Source organism: Mustela erminea, chromosome X (genome assembly GCF_009829155.1).
Source record: "Mustela erminea isolate mMusErm1 chromosome X, mMusErm1.Pri, whole genome shotgun sequence".
NCBI classification, from domain to species: Eukaryota; Metazoa; Chordata; class Mammalia; order Carnivora; family Mustelidae; genus Mustela; species Mustela erminea.
In genome coordinates, this window is record NC_045635.1 from 20034103 (window position 1) to 20053992 (window position 19890).

General features: G+C 39.6%; 1 protein-coding gene across 1 annotated transcript in view; it reads left to right on the forward strand.

Moving 5' to 3' along the window:
- The window catches only part of POLA1 (DNA polymerase alpha 1, catalytic subunit), a 302939-nt gene that overhangs the window by 7918 nt on the left and 275131 nt on the right, over positions 1 to 19890 (forward strand). The window contains exons 4-13 of the mRNA XM_032329645.1: positions 790 to 870; positions 8398 to 8513; positions 8979 to 9041; positions 10144 to 10236; positions 10666 to 10753; positions 11042 to 11243; positions 11332 to 11510; positions 17392 to 17504; positions 18258 to 18374; positions 19582 to 19656. Of these exons, the coding sequence (XP_032185536.1) occupies positions 790 to 870; positions 8398 to 8513; positions 8979 to 9041; positions 10144 to 10236; positions 10666 to 10753; positions 11042 to 11243; positions 11332 to 11510; positions 17392 to 17504; positions 18258 to 18374; positions 19582 to 19656 (1127 nt within the window). The remainder of the gene's footprint in view (positions 1 to 789; positions 871 to 8397; positions 8514 to 8978; positions 9042 to 10143; positions 10237 to 10665; positions 10754 to 11041; positions 11244 to 11331; positions 11511 to 17391; positions 17505 to 18257; positions 18375 to 19581; positions 19657 to 19890) is intronic.

Below are 19890 nucleotides of genomic sequence, written 5' to 3' on the forward strand. Positions count from 1 at the left end.
TTCGGATTTTTCTCAAATAAATTATTTGAGAGTGTGGAGGAAGTACAATAGAGAGTTTATTTAGGGGTATTTTGGAGAATCCAGGCACATATCTCAGGTAAATCCTCCAGGATATGACTCTGTAGGAAATGGGCGGAACCCTGTGCCCATGGTGTATCCTCAGGTGATGTGGGGATAAGAAAACTGTCTATTGCACGGAATGGGTGTGAGGATTATACGAAGCTATATGTGTGAAGAGTAACTTGGACAGTCGAAAGCAACAGATAGAGGCTGGTCCTGGTATTCTTAGAACCCATGTCGAAAGTTCACTGGTTCTCGCTTGTTGGGTGTGACTTGTTGGGCATGTGCCTGGTGACCACCTGACCACAGGGAGTGGTGTGGACTGCACCTGTGACCATATTTATGTTTCTGTTTCTGTCGTTGGGCTTAGCCATATTGCCACTTTTGCCTCATAGACTGAGGTGATTTTCTGGGCCTCTGTGATCTTGATTCTTTTGCTTTTTATTCTTTTGGTCGAGTAAAACTACTGTTAAGCATCCTGTTGTGCTAAATCATTTCCCTAGCTCACCTAGATGGGCATAGCATATATCCTTTGGTTTTGACACAATAAACCTGCTCTGTAGATAATATGTTTCATCTGACACCTGTCAGGATTCTGCTACATTTAAAAATAGCACAGAACATCTGAGAAGGTATAAAAGGTGTTTTTGTTGGTTTGTTTTTTTGTGGCTAAAATACTACTGGCCACTATTAGAAAGTTGATCTCAATTTCAAATTTTGTTCCTGCAGATGGTATTGGCTATGTGGAAGATGGCCGAGAGATTTTTGATGATGACCTTGAAGACGATGCCCTTGATTTTCATGAGAAAGGTACCTATATTTTGTTTTCAAGAGAGTGCCATTTTGAGATTACAAGAAGCAAAATTTGAGATGACTTGGTCCTTTGACACAAGTTTCCTTTAAAGGAAAAGAACCTACCACAATTGTTTTTAGGTGTAGAATATGTTGTAATATTGAGAGAAGCATAGTTATATCCAAAATTAGATGTAAAAAGCAAAAACACCACCACAAAATGAAGTTTCATGTCTCAGTCATCCAAAGAGTTTGCTCTTTTACTTATATTCGAATTTCAGTTCTGTGGTCATTTTAGACTTGCTGATTTTGAGAGCTGCAGCAATAAGTGATGTCTTTTAATTCCTACTGAATTGAGGTACTTAAAATTTTAGCTCTTTGATAGAAGTACAGTACAATAATAAGGTTTAGTAATCAACTGGCTTTGTCTAATCAAAATTTAAAATGATATAAATGAATGCGTCAGATTTTCTTAGCTACATAATCATTGGCAAAACATTTTTTTGAGTAAACAAGCCTGATTTAGTTTCTGTAAAATGTGAAGGGGAAATTATCTTCAGTATTTGTTGTTTTGATTTGCTTCTTTATTATCACCAAGTGTAGATTGTGGGTCAGCAAACTAAGGCCCTCACAGCCAGTTTTTTTTAAACAGCTTTATTGAGCTGTAATTCACATCCCATATAATGCACCTATTTAAAGTGTACATTTCAATGGTGTTTACTGTAGTCCCAGAGTTGGGCGGCCATCACCACAATCATCTCACATTTTCATTACCCCAGAAGGAAATCATGCCTGTTACTGTGTAGCTCTCCAGTTCAGAATGTTTTTTTCATTTTAAGAAAAGAGAGAGGTGCAAAGAAGAACACGCCATAGCACCAGACAGGTGTGTGTGGCCACAGAAACCTAAAATCCGTGTTATCTTACCCTTTTCAGAAAGTCTGGGCCCCGAATTGTGGATTTCTAACATTTTCTATGTTTGTTTACTTCCTTCCTCTTCCCCCTTCCCAACTGTGTACAGACAGACTTTATTTTGGTCAACTTTCTGAAAGTAAGTTGTAAACACCATGATGCTTAATGTCTACGTGCTTCATCAGTGACCTCCTAAGAATGGGGACGCTTGTCTACATAGCCACAGTACCCTTCTCATAGTATCATCTAATATGTTGGGTCATAATAAGATTTCCCCAGTTAGCCCGAAATGATCTGTTTTTTTCAGATGCAGAGTCCACTTTAGTTTTTATGTCTCTCAGTGCAGAGCAGTGCCATCCCTCTCCTCCTCCCGCTCTGGTTTCTTTCTTTTCTTTTCTTTTCTTTTTTTTTTTTTTTTTTGTCTTTCATGACCTTGACCTCTCTGAAGGGACTAGGCTGGTTTTGTTGAATGTCCCGTGGTCTGGGATTTGCCTGATTGCTTCTTGGTGCATAGAGTCAAAAATAAAATGTAGATGAAGGTTGTGTCTTTCCCACTGATCATATCAGGGGTACATAAGATCACTTTGTCCCATTCTTGGAGATACTAGGTTTGATCTCTTGATTAAAATGATGTTTGTGAGGTCTTTTCCTTATAAAGCTATCTTTCCACCTTTGTATTAATGTAAATATGGGGTGATAACTTGAGACCCTGTGTCTGTTTTCCCCATTAGCTCTCCCCCAGTGCTTTCAGCATCTGTTGATGATTTGTTTCTGTCCTTTTTAAAACAATCACTTCAAACTCATGGACTGAAAATTGCTGTTACAGTTCAGTATCCGTTATCATTATTTTTTTCGTGATGTTCATATTATCCCACATTTGGGACTGGGAGCCTCCTTGAGCTGCCTCCTGTGTCCTTTTAACATGACCCCATCAGTCTTTGAGCATTTTCTTGCTTCCTGAGCCAACAAGATGTTCCAGGTTCTCCTTGTATTTGTCTTGTCCCAGACCTGGAATCTAACCATTTCTCCCGAGAGTCATGGCTTCTTTAGTGGAGAATGGTATTCAGATCTAGGGAATGGATGGTACTCCTTGCTACTAAGGTGTAATGGTTTCTAGGCCCTTTTGGTGAACAGAATTCAGAGATTTTATATATATGTTATGTTTTCATGCTGATAGATTCAATTCAAATACAACACCACAGGGCTCTTCTTCACCTTCACCAGTTCTATATTTGTATCTGCCTTCAACCCTAGTGAAAACCCTTGTGCTCTAAAATAGACACAAAATAATTTTAGAAATTTTAGAGCTATTAAATCAGCATGTCTACTGACAACCTTTCTAAATGAAGTTTATAATTTCTTTATGGTTTTATTTGGTTTATATCTTGGTAAAGGTGTATAGTTAGAGAATTGTGTTTGGAAGGTGTTATGAAGTCATTTTTTCTGTATGCTATTTTATCAGTTTACTCTAGATTCATTTGTGTTTGTATTCCTATTAAGGTTTTAAAAAATCTTTCCATTTTAGGGGCACCTGGTGGCTCAGTGGTTTGGGCTGCTGCCTTCGGCTCGGGTCATGATCTCAGGGTCCTGGGATCGAGCCCCGCATCGGGCTCTCTGCTCCGCAGGAAGCCTGCTTCCCTCTCTCTCTCTCTCTCTGTCTCTGCCTGCCTCTCTGCCTACTTGTGATCTCTGTCTGTCAAATAAATAAATAAAATCTTTAAAAAAAATCTTTCCATTTTAATTTTGTTTTTTGAATATTGTAAGACATTTATACGATTTCAAATTCATAACGATATTAAGATAGACTCAGGTAGATCTTACTCTCACCCCTGTGCTTTCTACTTCTTCATTTCTACACATTTCCATAGGTAACCATTTTTAATAGTTTCTGATTATCCTTCATGTTTTTCCTTTTCCAAAAAAGTAAGGATGTGTATATTTTTAAAATGTGGGATGTTATTTATTCATTCATTAGTTAAGTTAGGATATGTGGACTTTCTTGTTTCTGCCAACATTTTTAATGTAGGAACTCTACACAGTGGTACTGTTTGATCACAGTGCGGTTAATTGTGTGTTCCTAGTTTTTGTATGTCCATGAAGAAGAGAACGAAAGGAGCCTGTGTGCTTTTTTATCTCCCTGAACTGAGGAGGCCTTTGTTCAAGTTCTGGTTATGTTGTTCATTGCCTGTATCATTTTGAGTGAGTCCAATCACTTACCTGGACATGACTTTTGTTGGCTGTAAATTAGGTTGCACTGGACAGGGAAGTTCTTGAGAAAAGGACCCATGTCCTAGTCATCTCTCTGCCAATCACAGTAGCAAGTGCAGAGAAAGTATGCAGCATTTGTTGAGTAAATGAACCATCTTTTTGTTTCTGTTGTCATCTTATTATTTCTTCACAGTAATACATCAGTGAAGAGAATGACTTTGCATTCTGGAGGAGAGCTAGTCTCGGAAGTCTTTATTCCATGCTTTGCCACCATTCATCCACAAGTCCCCACTGTTTCAGTGTCCCTTAGGAGAGCCCAATAAGGTCTCAAGATCTTAGGAAGGGAAGTGGAATTTTGCAGTCCACTTTAAGGACTTCGAAGAAATTGTTAACGTTTTGCACAGATGTATGAAAGGGTAACTGTGGTGTGGATCCGATCCCTGACATGCTTCAAATAGAGACAGAAAATATTAACTAAGTCCTAATGAAAAAAATTAGTAGAAAAATGAATAAAGCAAATAAACAGAAGCACTAAAATTGTGGAAGATTCTACATCATATGTTGACTCCTATTTTTTATGTTTCTTTTTGTCCTTCTCTCTAGATACTACTAACCTACAGTGGTGAAATTAAAGCCTGCTTATGAAAGCTTCCTTGTTATTCAAACCTCTATTGACCTTCTCTCTTGATACCCTGTATTAGGACCTGTATTTTGTATTCTGAACATTTTGGCCATTAATTATATTCTGTTTCCAAACTGCCAAATGATCGCAATAAAAAAATTATTTCTCTTGTCTTATATTTCTCACAAATGTCCTATAGACTTTTGCATTTTTTAGGCACATGAAAAAAATGCCCTTTTTATTGTGGTTAAATATACATATAATTTCTCATAAGTGATGTTTAATACATTAACAGTGCTTGTAGCCATGACCATTATCTAGTTCCAGAACGTTTTTATCCCTCTGAGTGGAAACCCATATCCATTTAACAGTCACTCCCCAGTCTTCCTTCCCAGATCCCCTGGCAACTACTAGTCTTTCCATCTCTATGGATTTGCCTATTTTGAATATTTCAGGTAAATGGAATGATAAACTGTGTGACCATTTGTGTGTGGCTCCTTTAGTGTGATGTTTTCAAGTTTCCCTTATGTTGTAGCATGTATTAGTACTTCATTCTTTCTTATGACTGAATTATATTCCATTGCATGTGGAATTTAGGATGTTTCTACTTTTTGGTTATTGCGAATAGTGCTGCTATAAACATTTGTGTGCAAGTTTTTGTTTGAACACCTGTTTTCAGTTCTTGGGAGTATCTACCCAGGAATGGAATTATGTGTATATATTTTTATTTACTTTTTTTTCCTTACATGAAAGATATTTTCCTATAGATGCTTTTGTACTTTTGTGTTTTTTTCACTTAACATGCTATCGTGAAAATCATCCTATATTAGCACATAGAGATCTTTTTTCTTTTTTACTTGTTTCTATATTGTTGCATAGTATTTTACTGTATAAATGTATGATGATAGTGTATTCAAATGGCTTCACTGAATTGTCAATTGGATTTTCAGTAATTTGCTTTTATTTTTATTTTTACATTTTAAAAATTTATTTATTCATGAGATAGGGGGGCAGGCCCCCCCACGGAGCAGGGAACTCGATGCGGGACTCAATCCCAGGACTCTGAGATCATGACCAGAGCTGAAGGCAGATGCTTAACCGACTGAGCCACCCAGGAACCCTCAGTAATTTGCCTTTACAAATAATTCTGCATTGAATAACTTGGTGCATATGGTGCTTTCCTCAGAAAATTTCGAGAAGAATTGCTGGCTCAGAGAGGAAAATGCACATGAAGTTTTATGAACTATTGTTCTAGCAGTTGTCCCATTTTACACTCCCCTTAACAATTTGAATTCCCATCTTCCAACAGTTTATACTCCTGTGGCCTCACCAACAGACTGCATTGTGAAGCTTTTGGAGTTTTGCCACTCTGATACACGAGAAATAACATCTCAGTGTGGTTTTCATTTGTGTTTCTTTTACACATTAAGTTGAGCATCTTTTCATAAAATGTAATAGCTGTTTATATATTTTTTATGTGAACTGTTTGTGCGTGTTTATTGTGCACATTCCTTTTGGGTTTGGGGCTTTTTAAATCCAGGGCACTATTTTTTTTAATCAGAGAAATTGGTCCTTTATCTATAAAACATTATATATTATAATTTTTTCATGTTTTGTCTTTAAATTTATTTCTGTTGTAATTGAATTTATCAGTTTTTTTTTTCCTTACAGATGGATTTTGAATCAGAAAGACTTTCCCAAAACCCAGGTTACAAAGGAACTTGCCTTTTTTTTTTTTTTTAAGATTTTACTTATTTATTTGACAGACAGAGATCATAAGCAGGCGGAGAGGCAGGCAGAGAGAGAGGAGAAGCAGGCTCCCTGCTGAGCAGAGCCCAATGTGGGACTTGATCCCAGGACCCTGAGATCATGACCTGAGCTGAGTCGAAGGCAGAGGCTTAACCCACTGAGCCACCCAGGCGCCCCTTGCCTTTTTTTTTTTTAAAGATTTTATTTATTTATTTGACAGGGAGAGATCACAAGTAGGCAGAGAAGCAGGCAGAGAGATAGAGAGAGAGAGAGAGACAGAGGGAAGCAGGCTCCCCACTGAGCAGAAGCCCAATGTGGGATTTGATCCCAGGACCCTGAGATCATGACCTGAGCTTAACCCACTGAGCCACCCAGGCACCCTGCCTTTTTTTTTCTTTAAGAGATGGGGGGTAGAGAGAGAGAGAATCTTAAGCAGGTTCCATACCCAGCTCAGGTTGATCTTAACAACTCTGAGATCATGACCTGAGCTGAAAGCAAGAGTCAGAGGCTTAACTGACTGAGCCACCCAGGTACCCCGGAACTTGCCTTTTTATTAAAGTCTAGGATATTCTCATGTTAAAAATTTTGATTTTAGATTTATTCGGTGTTTATACTGACTTCTTTACATATGGGTAGCCAACACTACTTATTAAAAAGTCCATCTTCTCCCCAGTGATATGAGATGCCACCTTTATATGTGCTAAATTCCATAAGTAATTTAGTTTTTTCTGGATTTGATTTTCTATTTCATCTGGTGTGAGTATTCTTATGCTGCTACCACACTATATAACCTATTCATTCTAGGTCTTTTTGAGGTAGAGACTTCTCTGGAATGAATCTGAAAGAGAGAGTAAAACTGACAGTATTAGAAGAGTTTGTAGGTGATTTACACATGGCCATAAGAGAAAACATGTGGCACAAGTTGTTCTTTACTGAGTGGATGTCTCTGTGCCATTTAGTGTTGTGACAACATATTGTGTGTGTGTAGTTGCTGTTCCTCATAAGATGGAAATTAGGATGCTATACTATCATGACTGGTAATCCTATTTCTTCACAGTTAGTTTTCCTGTCAGATTCAGGACAGCACTAAAAAGATGATCTCATGAAGGCTGCTATACTAATTCCTTGGTTCCAGATGAGCTTGAGCATTTTATTTCTCTTGGGAAAAAAAACACAACCCCCTCCCGACCTTTTTTTTTTTTTTTTTTTTAAAAAGATTTTATTTATTTATTTGACAGAGAGAAGTCACAAGTAGGCAGAGAGGCAGGCAGAGAGAGAGGAAGGGAAGCAGGCCCCCTGCTGAGTAGAGAGCCCAACGCGGGACTCGATCCCAGGACCCTGGAATCATGACCTGAGCCGAAGGCAGCGGCTTAACCCACTGAGCCACCCAGGCGTCCCTCCTCCCGACCTTTTAACAGGATTTTTATTCACACTAATGATAGCCATTAAATAATCCCACTTAATAACTTATTCTGGTATTTAACTAGTATTTCATCAGTTTTTTTTTTCCTGCTAAATGTACAAATATTTCTTGTCAAGCCATTGCAAAACTGTCATACAGTCCCTTCTCATAGCTCAGGAGTAGCTGCGTTCTACCTGAGGCATCTGGTGAGCCTGTACAGGGAAGGTCTTCTCTGGAGAAGCTGCCGTGGTATCTCCCAGCCTGGGTTCACCAGCCTTCTACTTGTGTGTTGTCTGCCTGTCTGTCCATCTATCAGTAGCCAGTGCTATTTCATCAGTTTTTAAAAGATTTTTAACATCTTTACACCCAACGTGGGCCTCAAACTTACAACCCCAAGATTGAGAGTTGCACTCTCCACTGGGCCAGCCAGGAGCCCTGTCACCAGTTTTTATAATAACATTTAGCCTAAGTTTTCTGGAATTAAGTTGTTTTTAACAATTCTTTCCTGTGTACCATATATAAAATCTCATTTTGTATTTTGAATTCTTTATGTTTTTCTTCTCATTCTCCTGTACAGAGGGCAGGTGACTTGGCTTTTAGTTTCCCATATTGATTTTTCCTGGTGCATGTTTATAAATCAGTTATATTCCAACAGGAAAAGATGATAAAGCACGTACCAAAGACAGGAGGAATGTAAAGAAGGCTGTGGTGACAAAACCAAACAATATCAAGTCAATGTTCATTGCTAGTGCTGGGAAGAAGACGGCAGATGTGAGTTTTGTAATTTTCTGATATTTTGTCTTTTCTTTTGAGAAGTAAATTTAGTATTTGATTGTATAGACAATAGGTGCTCAATGTATTTGAGCTCAGCTATTTCAGTTGTATTTTCCTGATTTTAGTCACAAAAGTAGATGTAGATTTCCAGGTGAATTTAGGAACCTCATTGTTTGGAACTTGGAGATAGAAAAGTGAATGAAAAGCTGCATGGACAGTGTGTTTGTTTCATTGATTTGCTAGCAGGAGGATCATGAAATGAGGGTAAAAACAGGAAGCAAGCTCTAGGTTTAGGCATTAAATGTACACAGGTGATTGTTAAGATCTGTGAACAGTAGATGAGCACTCAAGACTGAAGAGGCAAGGACTGACTGGTTTGGTTCTTCGTTTCACAGACACGTGGTCTGGGTGAAAACATGAAATGCAGGGCTTTCTCATTCTACCTCTCTTTATAATTTCCAGAAAGTGGTAGATTTGTCCAAGGATGATCTGCTAGGTGACATTCTACAAGATCTGAAAACTGAGGTAAGTCATTCTCTGGGAGTTGTCAAATATGCAGGGGTCATAGGCTGAAGAAATAATTCAGTAATTTTATAGAACAGACTGTTGCTAGAATTAAAAAAAAAAATTCAACGACAATACCACTGTATACACCCAAAATAAAACCCCACAAAGAAAAATAACCCTTTTCCAAAACAACTCTCCAAAATGGCTTTCTTACCACGTTAGGTGAGTAGTTTCCAGCTGTTACAAGTTCTGCAATTAGGTCGATGGGGCTACGTGGGGATGTGTTTGAGATAGTACGAATGCACACACGAGTCAGTCTTGGGAATGCCCACTGCTTGTGTTCAGTTGCTGCAGTGTATGGTCCCGAAATAGACTGATACCTGTCAGTGTGCACATTCGGCTGGGAGATCCTCATCTTGAATTCAGAGAGGGAGTAAAGGGCAAGAGTCAGTGAGCTGTCCCCGAGACAACTCAGACAGGCTCAGCTGCTCTGCGAATTTGCATTTGGGCTATTTCACGAGGACTAAACAGATTAAGGGAGATGTTTCTTTCCAAGTAACCCTTGATTAAACCAACTAACACCAACGCGTGTGGCTCTAGCTTGACAGTTTTTATTTTACTATTTATTTATTTATTTATTTTTAAAAATATTTTTATTTATTTATTTGACAGACAGAGATCACAAGTAGGCAGAGAGGCAGGCAGAGAGAGAGGAAGGGAAGCAGGCTCTCCGCTGAGCAGAGAGCCTGATGCAGGCCTTGATCCTAGGACCCTGGGATCATGACCTGAGCTGAAGGCAGAGGCTTTAACCCACTGAGCCACCCAGGCGCCCCTCTAGCTTGACAGTTTTTAAATGCAATATCCTGGAAGGGTAGGGGAAAGTATGTTAAGTTGTAAAAAGAAAAAACTGGTGAGATGTGGACTTAATATCTATTCTGGTTTTCTCGTGAGTCTGTGATATTGTTGCTATAGTAACTACAGTACATGAACATAGATCTGCGGGGGGAGCAGGGAAGGAAAAAAAATGCTTTGCTTATTGGGCCTTAATGGGGGAAGAAATGCACTTTTTCTGTCTGTGGAAAGCCAAGCATGGCAGGGAATGTCTTATTCCTCCCTTTAGAAACCTCAGATAACTCCACCACCTGTAATGATACCAAAGAAAAAAAGATCCATTGGAGCTTCAATGAATCCTTTCTCTGTGCACACCCCCAAGGTAAAGTGTGTGGAAATGCCTTCAATCTTGATTTATATTATTGCTTAAAACTTAGTTAGTTGATTTTCTATATGAGGGAAAAGCTTTTGAATTTGTTCTTGATTTTTGTTTTAAATTAGGCCTCCTGTTTCATTATATAGTTTCATGTATTTCAAGAATAGCATGTGCCTGGTTTTTTCATAGTAAATTTTTAGTAACTAGTATGTTTATTATAGGTATTACAGCAGTGCTAAATGTAATAATTTTCTTCCTGGAAACAAGTATTTTTTTGTAAACGTAGGTAACAGTAAAATAATGGAAGCTGTTACGTTAATAATACATAAAATTGTTGTATAAGTGGGAACTGTCATTTTCTCTGGTCAGGGTAGGATGGTTGCATATTTTTTGGTATGCTGGTCTAACTGACTGAACATTTAAAAATATTTACAGGTAGTTCCTTCAGGAAAAACGGCTTCCCCTGTCTTAAGAAAGGAGCCTCCATTAACTTCAGTTCCCCTTAAATGTGCTGAATTTGCTGGTGAGTGAGTCTGATGTCAGGCAGACCTACAAGGGTAGTTGCAAACTGCTGTCAGAAATGGAGGCACCATGAAAGACGAAGTGGAGATGATTTTGAAGCTATTATGATAGCAGGTTCAGTTGTGGCAGATTTGAATCCACAGCAGTAAAAGTTAAACATCCAGTTTGGAGATGGAAGAGAAATGCAAATGCAGTGTGGGAGAAAGGGTAGGCTCCTATCGCCGTGCTGGGGAGGCCTTTGTGTTCCACGGCAGCAGTACATGATGGGAATGTGTGATGACGCCTACAGGAGAGCCAGTGCCAGCGTTGTGTATAGATGACAAGGAGGACTCAGGAGCAATGGAGTTTGAAGACGGTGACTTTGACGAGCCCATGGAGGCTGAGGAAGTGGATGTGGAGCCTGTGGCTGTCAAGACTTGGCACCAAGAGAGTGAGCCAGCAGAGGGGGTGAAGCATGAGGCAGATCCTGGGAAAGGGACCACATCCTACTTGTAAGAGCATTTTATGACGTTTTTGGCAAGTAGCACTATAAATTATTCTGTTGGATTTTGAAAGGTTTTCAAAATGTAATTTCTGCAGGGGAAGTTCTCTCCCAGATGTTTCTTGTTGGGACATTGATCAGGAAGATGACAGCAGTTTCTCAGCCCAGGAAGTCCAAGTGGATGCCAGTCATCTCCCACTGGTAAAAGGAACAGATGAGGAGCAAGTGTTTCAGTTTTATTGGCTGGATGCTTATGAAGATCAGTACAATCAACCAGGTAATCATATGTACCTCTTTAATACAGAATAGTGCCTTTCCCTTAAGTGGTTTAGTTATTATAGTTGACAAAGACTCTGTCCTCACGTACGTGTGTTGTAAGAAAGCTCCACTCTTTCATCGTAAAGGATGCGAGCAGCCCAGGTTGAGAGGAGTTGTGGTGTGAATAATCCTTAAACACTTTTTTTTCTGTAAACCAGTTATATGTGATTTTGGAATGTGTACTTGTAGTTAGCCTTTGATGTATCTAAAGTTGTAGTTACACATTTTATTTTAAATGGAATCAGTAATGTGTTTCTTTATTTGACACATTGGACACCTGTTGTGTGCCACGTACTGAGATGGCATGAACAAGCTGGACAAGTTCCCAGTCCTAATGGAGCTTATATTCTAGTGGGGTGGGAGCTGTGGGGGGAATGGGCAGTAATTAAGGTAAGTTGATAATGGTGTGAAGGCATTTAGTAGGGGAATGGCTGAGGAAGGCCTGTCTGAGGAGAGCGCCATTGGGCTGAGATTGGAAGCCCATGATGAGCTGAGGAAAGAGTGTATCAGCCTGAGGAAACAGTGAGCACAGAGGCCTGGAGAGAGAAAGGAGGCCTCTGTGGTTGTAGCACAGTCAATCAAGGGCCAAGATTGGTAGAAAATGAAGCAGGAGACAAAGGCAAAGGGCAGGTAATGAAGGACCTTGAAAGCCATAATGAGGAATTTAGATCTTACTATAAGAGCAGAGGGGGATTTTAAGTGCTGGTGGAGGGGTTGGTGGTCATATGGTTGGGTTTACAGTTTAACAAGAGCCTTCCAGTTTGTGTGGAGAATGGTGTGTTTGGGGTTGGGTGGGGGTGGAGACTGGAACCGTGCTAGTGGGGTAAGCCCTGGAGATCAGTCAGTTCAGGGCAGGCATGCTAGTTACTTGGCCTAGTGGTGGCTGTGGAGAAGGAGAGGAGTGAATGCATCTCACGTGGATTTTGATGTGAACCTGTTGATGGCTTGATGTGGGAGCTGACAGGAGGGAGGAATCACAGATGATTCCCAGATCCTCCTCCAAATGAACTGAAAATGTGAATTCTGACTCAAAGCCAGGAGGCACTCTAGTTTCTTTTTGTAGTCCTTGAGCCCTTCACCGCAGGGCTGGGCATGCCAAGGTATGTTGGATTAATATACCATACATATCCTGAAATAGAGTTAATATACCATACATATCCTGAAATAGAGTTGCCTTTATTCAGATCCATGTCTGGGTATGAGGGTAGATGCAACTGTATTTTTCAGAGTGGTTTCCTCGAGGCTGCATCTGGTGAAAATAGAGTATCCGTATAGCAAGTGAATGAGTAAGAAGAGTTAAGTATTAACCATCAGACTTGAAGACCAGATTTACCTTAAAGATAGTCAGGCATTGATTAACTGGAAAGTTGTTACTGTCTCTGTGAAGGGGGGGCAGAAGCATTAATAGGCTTCAGCATATCAAATGCACAGGAACACGTACACAGCTGTTTGAGTAGCACACTGCCACGTCTTAGTTTCATAGGTAAAGAATAAGCCATCTTAGACATGGTATCTACTTTAGCTGTCACAAGATAATTTGGTTAGATCCTCTTACCTCCTCGCTTACCTCTTTGCTACTCACCAGTGGAAGGTAGACTGGTAAGTGGGATTGCATGAGGCTGAGCAAGTATTTCCCATCAATTGCTGAAACCCTGGCCTGCCCTGTTGTATGGCTTCAAGGGGACACCATTTTCACATGCGTTTCATGTGTTTTAGGCTTCCTGGAGCACAATGACACTGTGGGGCTTGCTAGAGTTGTGTGATGTGGGCCTGCCCTTCCCAATGCTAATCCCTTTGCTGGATTTGCGCCATGCTGGATTTGATTCCCTGTCCTGGCTAATAGTTCCCTCAAAACTGAAAATTGGGAGTAAGCCTTGACTGCCCCTTTCCTTCACTTTCCTCACCAAGTCTTGTTAGTCTTCCCCTCCGAAAGTAGACAAGCTGTCTTCTCTCTGTAGTTGCCTCTGATTCCTTCTTGCCTACTGAAACCATTGCACCAGCTTCCTAAAGGATCTTTTAGCTGTCATCCCCTCCATTGCAGCCAGAGGGATTGTTCAGATGGGTAGCACTGATCACATCATTTCCTTGTTTAAAAAAAAAAAAGAAAAAGAAAAAAAGAAAACTCCTGTGTGGAGTTTTACGGGTACAGTCCAAGTTCCTTAGCAAGGCTTCTGATACCTGCTGTGTATGACTTTTGTGTTCTAGAGATAGTTCCCTGTACCTGTTTTTTTTTTTTTTTAAAGATTTTATTTATTTTATTTGACAGACGGAGATTACAAGTAGGCAGAGAGGCAGGCAGAGAGAGAGAGAGGAGGAAGCAGGCTCCCTGCTGAGCAGAGAGCCCGATGCGGGACTCGATCCCAGGACCCTGAGATCATGACCTGAGCCGAAGGCAGCGGCTTAACCCACTGAGCCACCCAGGCGCCCCTACCTGTTGTTTTTGATACTGTGTTCCTTTACTCCTTGTGTTTGGCTCAGCCCAGGTGTGTCATGTCTGGGAAGTTTTCCTAATCCTCCAGACTGGCCTAAGGGCCCTTTCCCTGGTACCCCATCATACCCTTTCCCATCATAGTGTTTGTTACATTATTTTATAAAGATCTGATTCTGAATTTTTCTTGTCCCAAACCCTTTTATTTAACTCCTGGATGGCTGGGACCTTTTTTTTTTTTTCAGCTTCTAGTACAGTGCCACGCACATAGTAGGGATTTAATAGATGTTCATTGAAATAAACCATACAGTGATTGACAGTCCTGTGCATGATGCACATGAAAGGTGTCAGAGCACCAGACGTGCATTCACTGCTTTTGTTGAAATTACCTCGTAAAGCCTTACAGGGCTGTGGGGGAAGAATAGGTAACAGAGATGAATGTTGCACCCCCTCCACGTTAATCCATGTACAAAGCATCAGAATGCACAGTGTCAATTGCCAAGGATTAGAACCTTAAGAAACAACAGTCTTCTTTCTGTCCTGTGTAAAAATGAGTTTATTTTTTCCACCTTTTGTTTACTGGTTGATACTCTTACTTAAAAAAACAAACAAACATTGTTTTGCAGGACAGGGTCTAGTGTTGCACCATCCACTGTGGTACCATATATGTCTACATGTAGCTCTTTAAATTTAGATTTAAATTAAAATGAAATAAAATTTGGGGTGCCTGGGTGGCTCAGTGGGTTAAGCCTCTGCCTTCGGCTTAGATCATGATCTCAGGGTCCTGGGATGGAGCCCCGCATCGGGCTCTCCACTCAGCAGGGAGCCTGCTTCCCGCCCCCACCACGCCTGCCTCTCTGCCTACTTGTGATCTCTGTCTGTCAAATAAGTAAATAAAATCTTTAAGAAAATAAAATGAAATAAAATTTCAAAATCAGTTTCTCAGCCAGTAGCCACATTCTGAATGCTTTAATAGCCACATGTGGCTAGTAGCTACCATATCTGTGGATGGCACAGATAACAGAACAATTCTGGCATCACAGAAATTTCTAAAGGCTAGTGCTTGGCTGTAGTAATTGGTGTTGGAGATTAAGATTGAGGCATTGAAGCACAGCTGTATTAGGAAAGCAGCCAGTTTATGGTATGTGTCCTTACTGAATTCCTGTTACTACCAGAGTTGAGGATAGGCCTTTCCAACCACTATTGGGAAATATTTTGCATTTGAAAGAGGTAGTAGTCTGTTATTGGCCTGTCTTCCAAATGCAATGGTAAAAGGAAATTTCTAGTGCTGGAATAATCCTCAGACATTCTGGTCTAGTTACAGAGGAGGAAGCTAAGGCTCCAAAAGATAAAGTGGGCAGCTGTTAGTGGCAGAGCTCTGGGCTTCTCACCCTCAGTCCACTGTGCCATTCTGCAGTGCTTCTTAAGCTGTGTCCTCTGTGATTGATGCCAACGGGTTAAAAAGGATGGCTTGTTAAAAAAAAAAAAAAGTCCTTTAATCTTAGGGGGTTGAACAGTTTCATCATGATAGCAGGTAATGATCACTGAGCCTTGGTGAAATCAATGCTGCTAATAAAAACGAAGTACTCCCAAAGACCCTGTTATTGTGTCTCACTTTCTTACAGATTCTAAGTCAGTCAGTTGTTGCTGAATGCTCCATAATTATGAAAAGAATCTTACTCTTTGCATATGGGAAGATATCCTGTCTTCATTATGACTTTTTCAAGGTTGAATAATCCTGACTGCACCTGGTTTCAGCTAGTAACTTTGGGGGAAATGTAATCTTTGTTTACCATGATCTTTTTGTGGCAAATGAGGCATAAACAGTGTCAAATGTGTGCATGAAGTGTGATATTAGTTTGACTGTAAAATGAGCTATTTGAATCTGTGAATCCAATATTAGGGTCTTTATTTTTCTTTGCATGGAATTTTGTTTTTTCGTCTCTAACTGTTGTGAGGATGACTTTTAATTTTCTGAGCTCCTGTGATTTTTTTTTCTTTTTTAATCGTTCCCCACAGTCCTCCCTTCCCTCTCCCCTTCTTTCCCCCACCCCAGCTGATAATCACACAACTCTTTTAAGAATTTTAATCATCTGCAGAAATGAAAATTTTTAGATGGTCTTATTTCTACTAGAACGAGTGACAAAAGGAAGCACTGATGAGCTATCTTGTGAAACTGGAGTAATTGGCCTTGTGAACAGTAGCCTTTGCATGTGCCAGAATTTTCTTAGTGTCTCAGACAAGTGGCTGTGTTGAGTGGCTATGTTGATTACTGCTGTCTAATTATGCTCAGAGCTCTGGATTTTGCACAGTGGCCATCTCTTAGGTTGACTATCAAATCTCTGGAGTCCTTTCTTGATGTCCAGTTTTCAGGAACAGTGATTTGATATCTATCTAGAAAGGCTTGTTTTTACTTTGTGGTATATATTACATAAGAATCTCAAAAGGGACATGTCTGCTGGTTTGGTTACTAGAACATTTGTTACACAGAAATTGAAGAGCAAGGAACGAGACGAGCACTACCTATCCAGATTTTTTAGTTGTCTATGAGGTAGAAAGGGTAAAATAGGAGATAATAGTTGAACTGTATTATGAAGTGTTTATCATTACGTGGAATAAGGTATATGAGATCTCTTATGTTTTTCCCCAAATGCAGTTTTACATGTAGAAAAATATTGATGTACCATACAGAGTTACTGTTATACATGAATGTTAATTTTTATTGGGGAGTACAAGTGCTAAAAAGTGATTTAGTATTCTCACACTTTATAAGAGGTTTAAATAGGAGATTCGTTGGCGAATAGTTTGCTTTTTTTTTTGTTTGTTTCTCTTAATCTGGGTACTCCCAGTTCTGGGGAATTTTTTTCCCTATACTGACCTTGGGTAGCTCTGTAATTTCTGAGTTATGTTTACACTGACCTGGGGGATGTCTTTGCAATTCCCCCAGGGGTTTCTGCACTAACCTGGGGTGTCTTAGTAGTTCCCCAAGTGTGTCTACTTGGACTTGGGATGTCTTCCTAATAAGTGAGGCTAGTCTGCATTTACCTATGATGTCTCTAATTCTAGGGAAAATGTTCACACCAAGTTAGAGAATCATTCTATCCCCTGTATTCTCAGTGGTTAACAGGTTTTACTAGTGTGGTATTGTCACATGGCTTAAGTACTGAGTAAGTGAACTATGCTTGTGGAGTGGGGAGCAGATACAAATTTACTGTAAAAAAATGTGTCATAAAGGCAAGATACACTAGATTCAGGGACATGTGCATATAATGCTTGTCATTTTAATTTGCAAAAAGTTTTTGTCCTAATGATTTCTAAATGTGTGGACACATTCAGTGAGCCTTTATATTGCCCCTTTAATATGATATAATTGAAATGTTTCTTTTCTCATGGTTTTCCCTTACTCTTTTAGGTGTGGTTTTCCTGTTTGGCAAAGTTTGGATTGAATCCGCCAAAACCCATGTGAGCTGTTGTGTCATGGTGAAAAACATCGAGCGAACACTTTACTTCCTTCCCCGAGAAATGGTGATCATTAGTGATTAGCCTCTAATTCCCAGTACCTTGTATGTTCTGCCACCAGCCCTCTTCTTCAGTGGGGCTGTGACTTCTCCACAGCCTTGGTGCTGCTTTCTTGCTGGCTGTCTTGGAACCACTGGTTGTCAGCAGCTCCTTTAGAGGTTGGAAAAATAGAGAATGGAGTAAAACCATGGGTTTTTTGACTCGTTAGAATGTCAAAGTGTGAGTTTTAGAATATAATAGTATCTTTTCCCCCACCCTTCATTTTCCTAGTAATCATGGTTGGGAGTGTATGGCTCAGAGATGTGACGGCATTTGGGTGCGTTGTCCTGCTTCTGCTCTGCAGGCAGCAGTACCAGTCCCTCCACGGCCGTTGAACTGGCTCAGGCCCATTTGCTCCTCCTTTTTAAATTGGGGCTTCCCATCCACACTCCCCTCCCAAACCCAGCCTCTCCCCTGAGATCTCAGCTGAACTGTGAATCTGAAGCTTCTTGGTCAGGATTTACAACTCTGCTGTCCCATTTTTTAGAGTCTGTCCTTATCTGATGTGCTTTTATGATGACACTGGGAAGATTTGGGCACTGGTTTTAGTCCATTTTTGGGGTCTGCTGCTATCTTTGAACTCCTCTATCTAGAAGACTGTTCTTTTAAATGTTGTAATGGCTGAAGGTGAAAATTGAATTGGACTTGGGTTTCTTGTTGTTAAGAAGATCTCATGTACAGATACTTTTTCTCCCTCTCCTCTCCTCTCTGGGAGAGCAGAAAATTGATCGAAGTACAGGAAAAGAAACAGAAACTCCAGTCACAATGAAGGATGTTTATGATGAATTTGATGAGAAAATAGCAGCAAAATACAAAATCATGAAGTTCAAGTCCAAGGTTTGTATTTGGTGATAATTTTTTCCCACTGTTTATTAGTTGTTTGTTCATTTCCTGACTTATAAAATAGTTCTTGTATATCTTTGTGCAAAATGTCTTTTTTGTGACTATAATCCATTGGATGGAAATTTCATAGATAGCCATATAAAATTAGTATGTAAGATTTGTAAAAAATACTTTCTTTCTCTTTAAACTACTTAGACAGTAATTTTCTTGAGTTTGAATAGAAAGGTAACACATAGCAAAGTAATTGTTTCCAATCCTTGTAGCATATCTTGTGTTCTTTCTGAAATGGAGAAGAAACTCTTCTGATTTTGTTTTTATTAGTTATTGGCAGATTGTTTTGGTCGGAGGGTTAAGGTTTTATATTTAAAAATTGGGGACTATGATGCTATTTCTGATAGGATAAAAATCTTTTATTTGTGTGTTACATATTGATCGGTCTTGATTTTAGTGTGATAAATGACACCTTTGGCCATCATCGTAGGGGCTTGTAACTCAGCATACTTTTAACAGTGATTGCAGCAAAGGGAGAATTGAGTTGCTGAAGATAAGGTTAATCATCTTAACTATTTGAGCTTTGAATTATGGCTGATGGATCAGTTCTGTCAAGTTCTAGAAGTAGTGTGGTATAACGGTGAAGAGCATAGGTGCTGAGACCACACTGCTTGTGCTTTAAGTCCTAGCCATATGACTTTGTAGTATGTGACTTTGGATAAGAGATGAGTGAGTTCTCTGGGCCTGTTTGTTCACTTAGAAATGGAACCCTATTTCAAGAGTTGTTGGAAGAGTAAGCCCCCAAATTCTTACTAGGTGATTAGAACAGTCCTTGGCACTTAGTAAGCACTCAGTAAATAGGAGCTATAATTTTAATGCTAATATTAATTCTTCTAGCAAGTTGGTGTTGGTTAATATCAAAGAGTAGCAAGTTATTGAATACATTAACATTATAAAAATCTTTAATCTTTTATTGCCCTGCTTGAATGCAAATATTCCTAAGTTCTGGAGTGTCCAGGAGAAGTCTTTTTAGCATCTTGTCATTGGGTGTTTTAGTCCCAGTGGAAAAGGGGAAAGAGTGCCCATTTGGCTTTCTTTACCTTTGTGTTCCATAAAGATACTAGATTCAAGGACATGTGCATGTAATGCTTGTCATTTTAATTTGCAAAAAGTTTTTGTCCTAATGATTTCTAAATATCTACTTACCCAGCCAGTGGAAAAGAACTATGCTTTTGAGATACCTGATGTTCCAGAAAAATCTGAGTACTTGGAAGTTAGATACTCGGTAAGTTAAAGAAAATTACTGGGTTTTGGTTGAGCATGACATTTCTCTATTTTTGAAATTTCAGCTGGCTTTCAATTAGGAGTATCAACAGGGATCCTCAAGCCCACGGTTTATTCAGGTGGACTTACAGTAATGAATAATTAAACTGGGTAAAATTAATTTGAATATATAGAATACTGGTTGTACTGCCTTTCTTGGCTTTCAAGTGTGCATCTTTAAATAAATAAGTTGAAA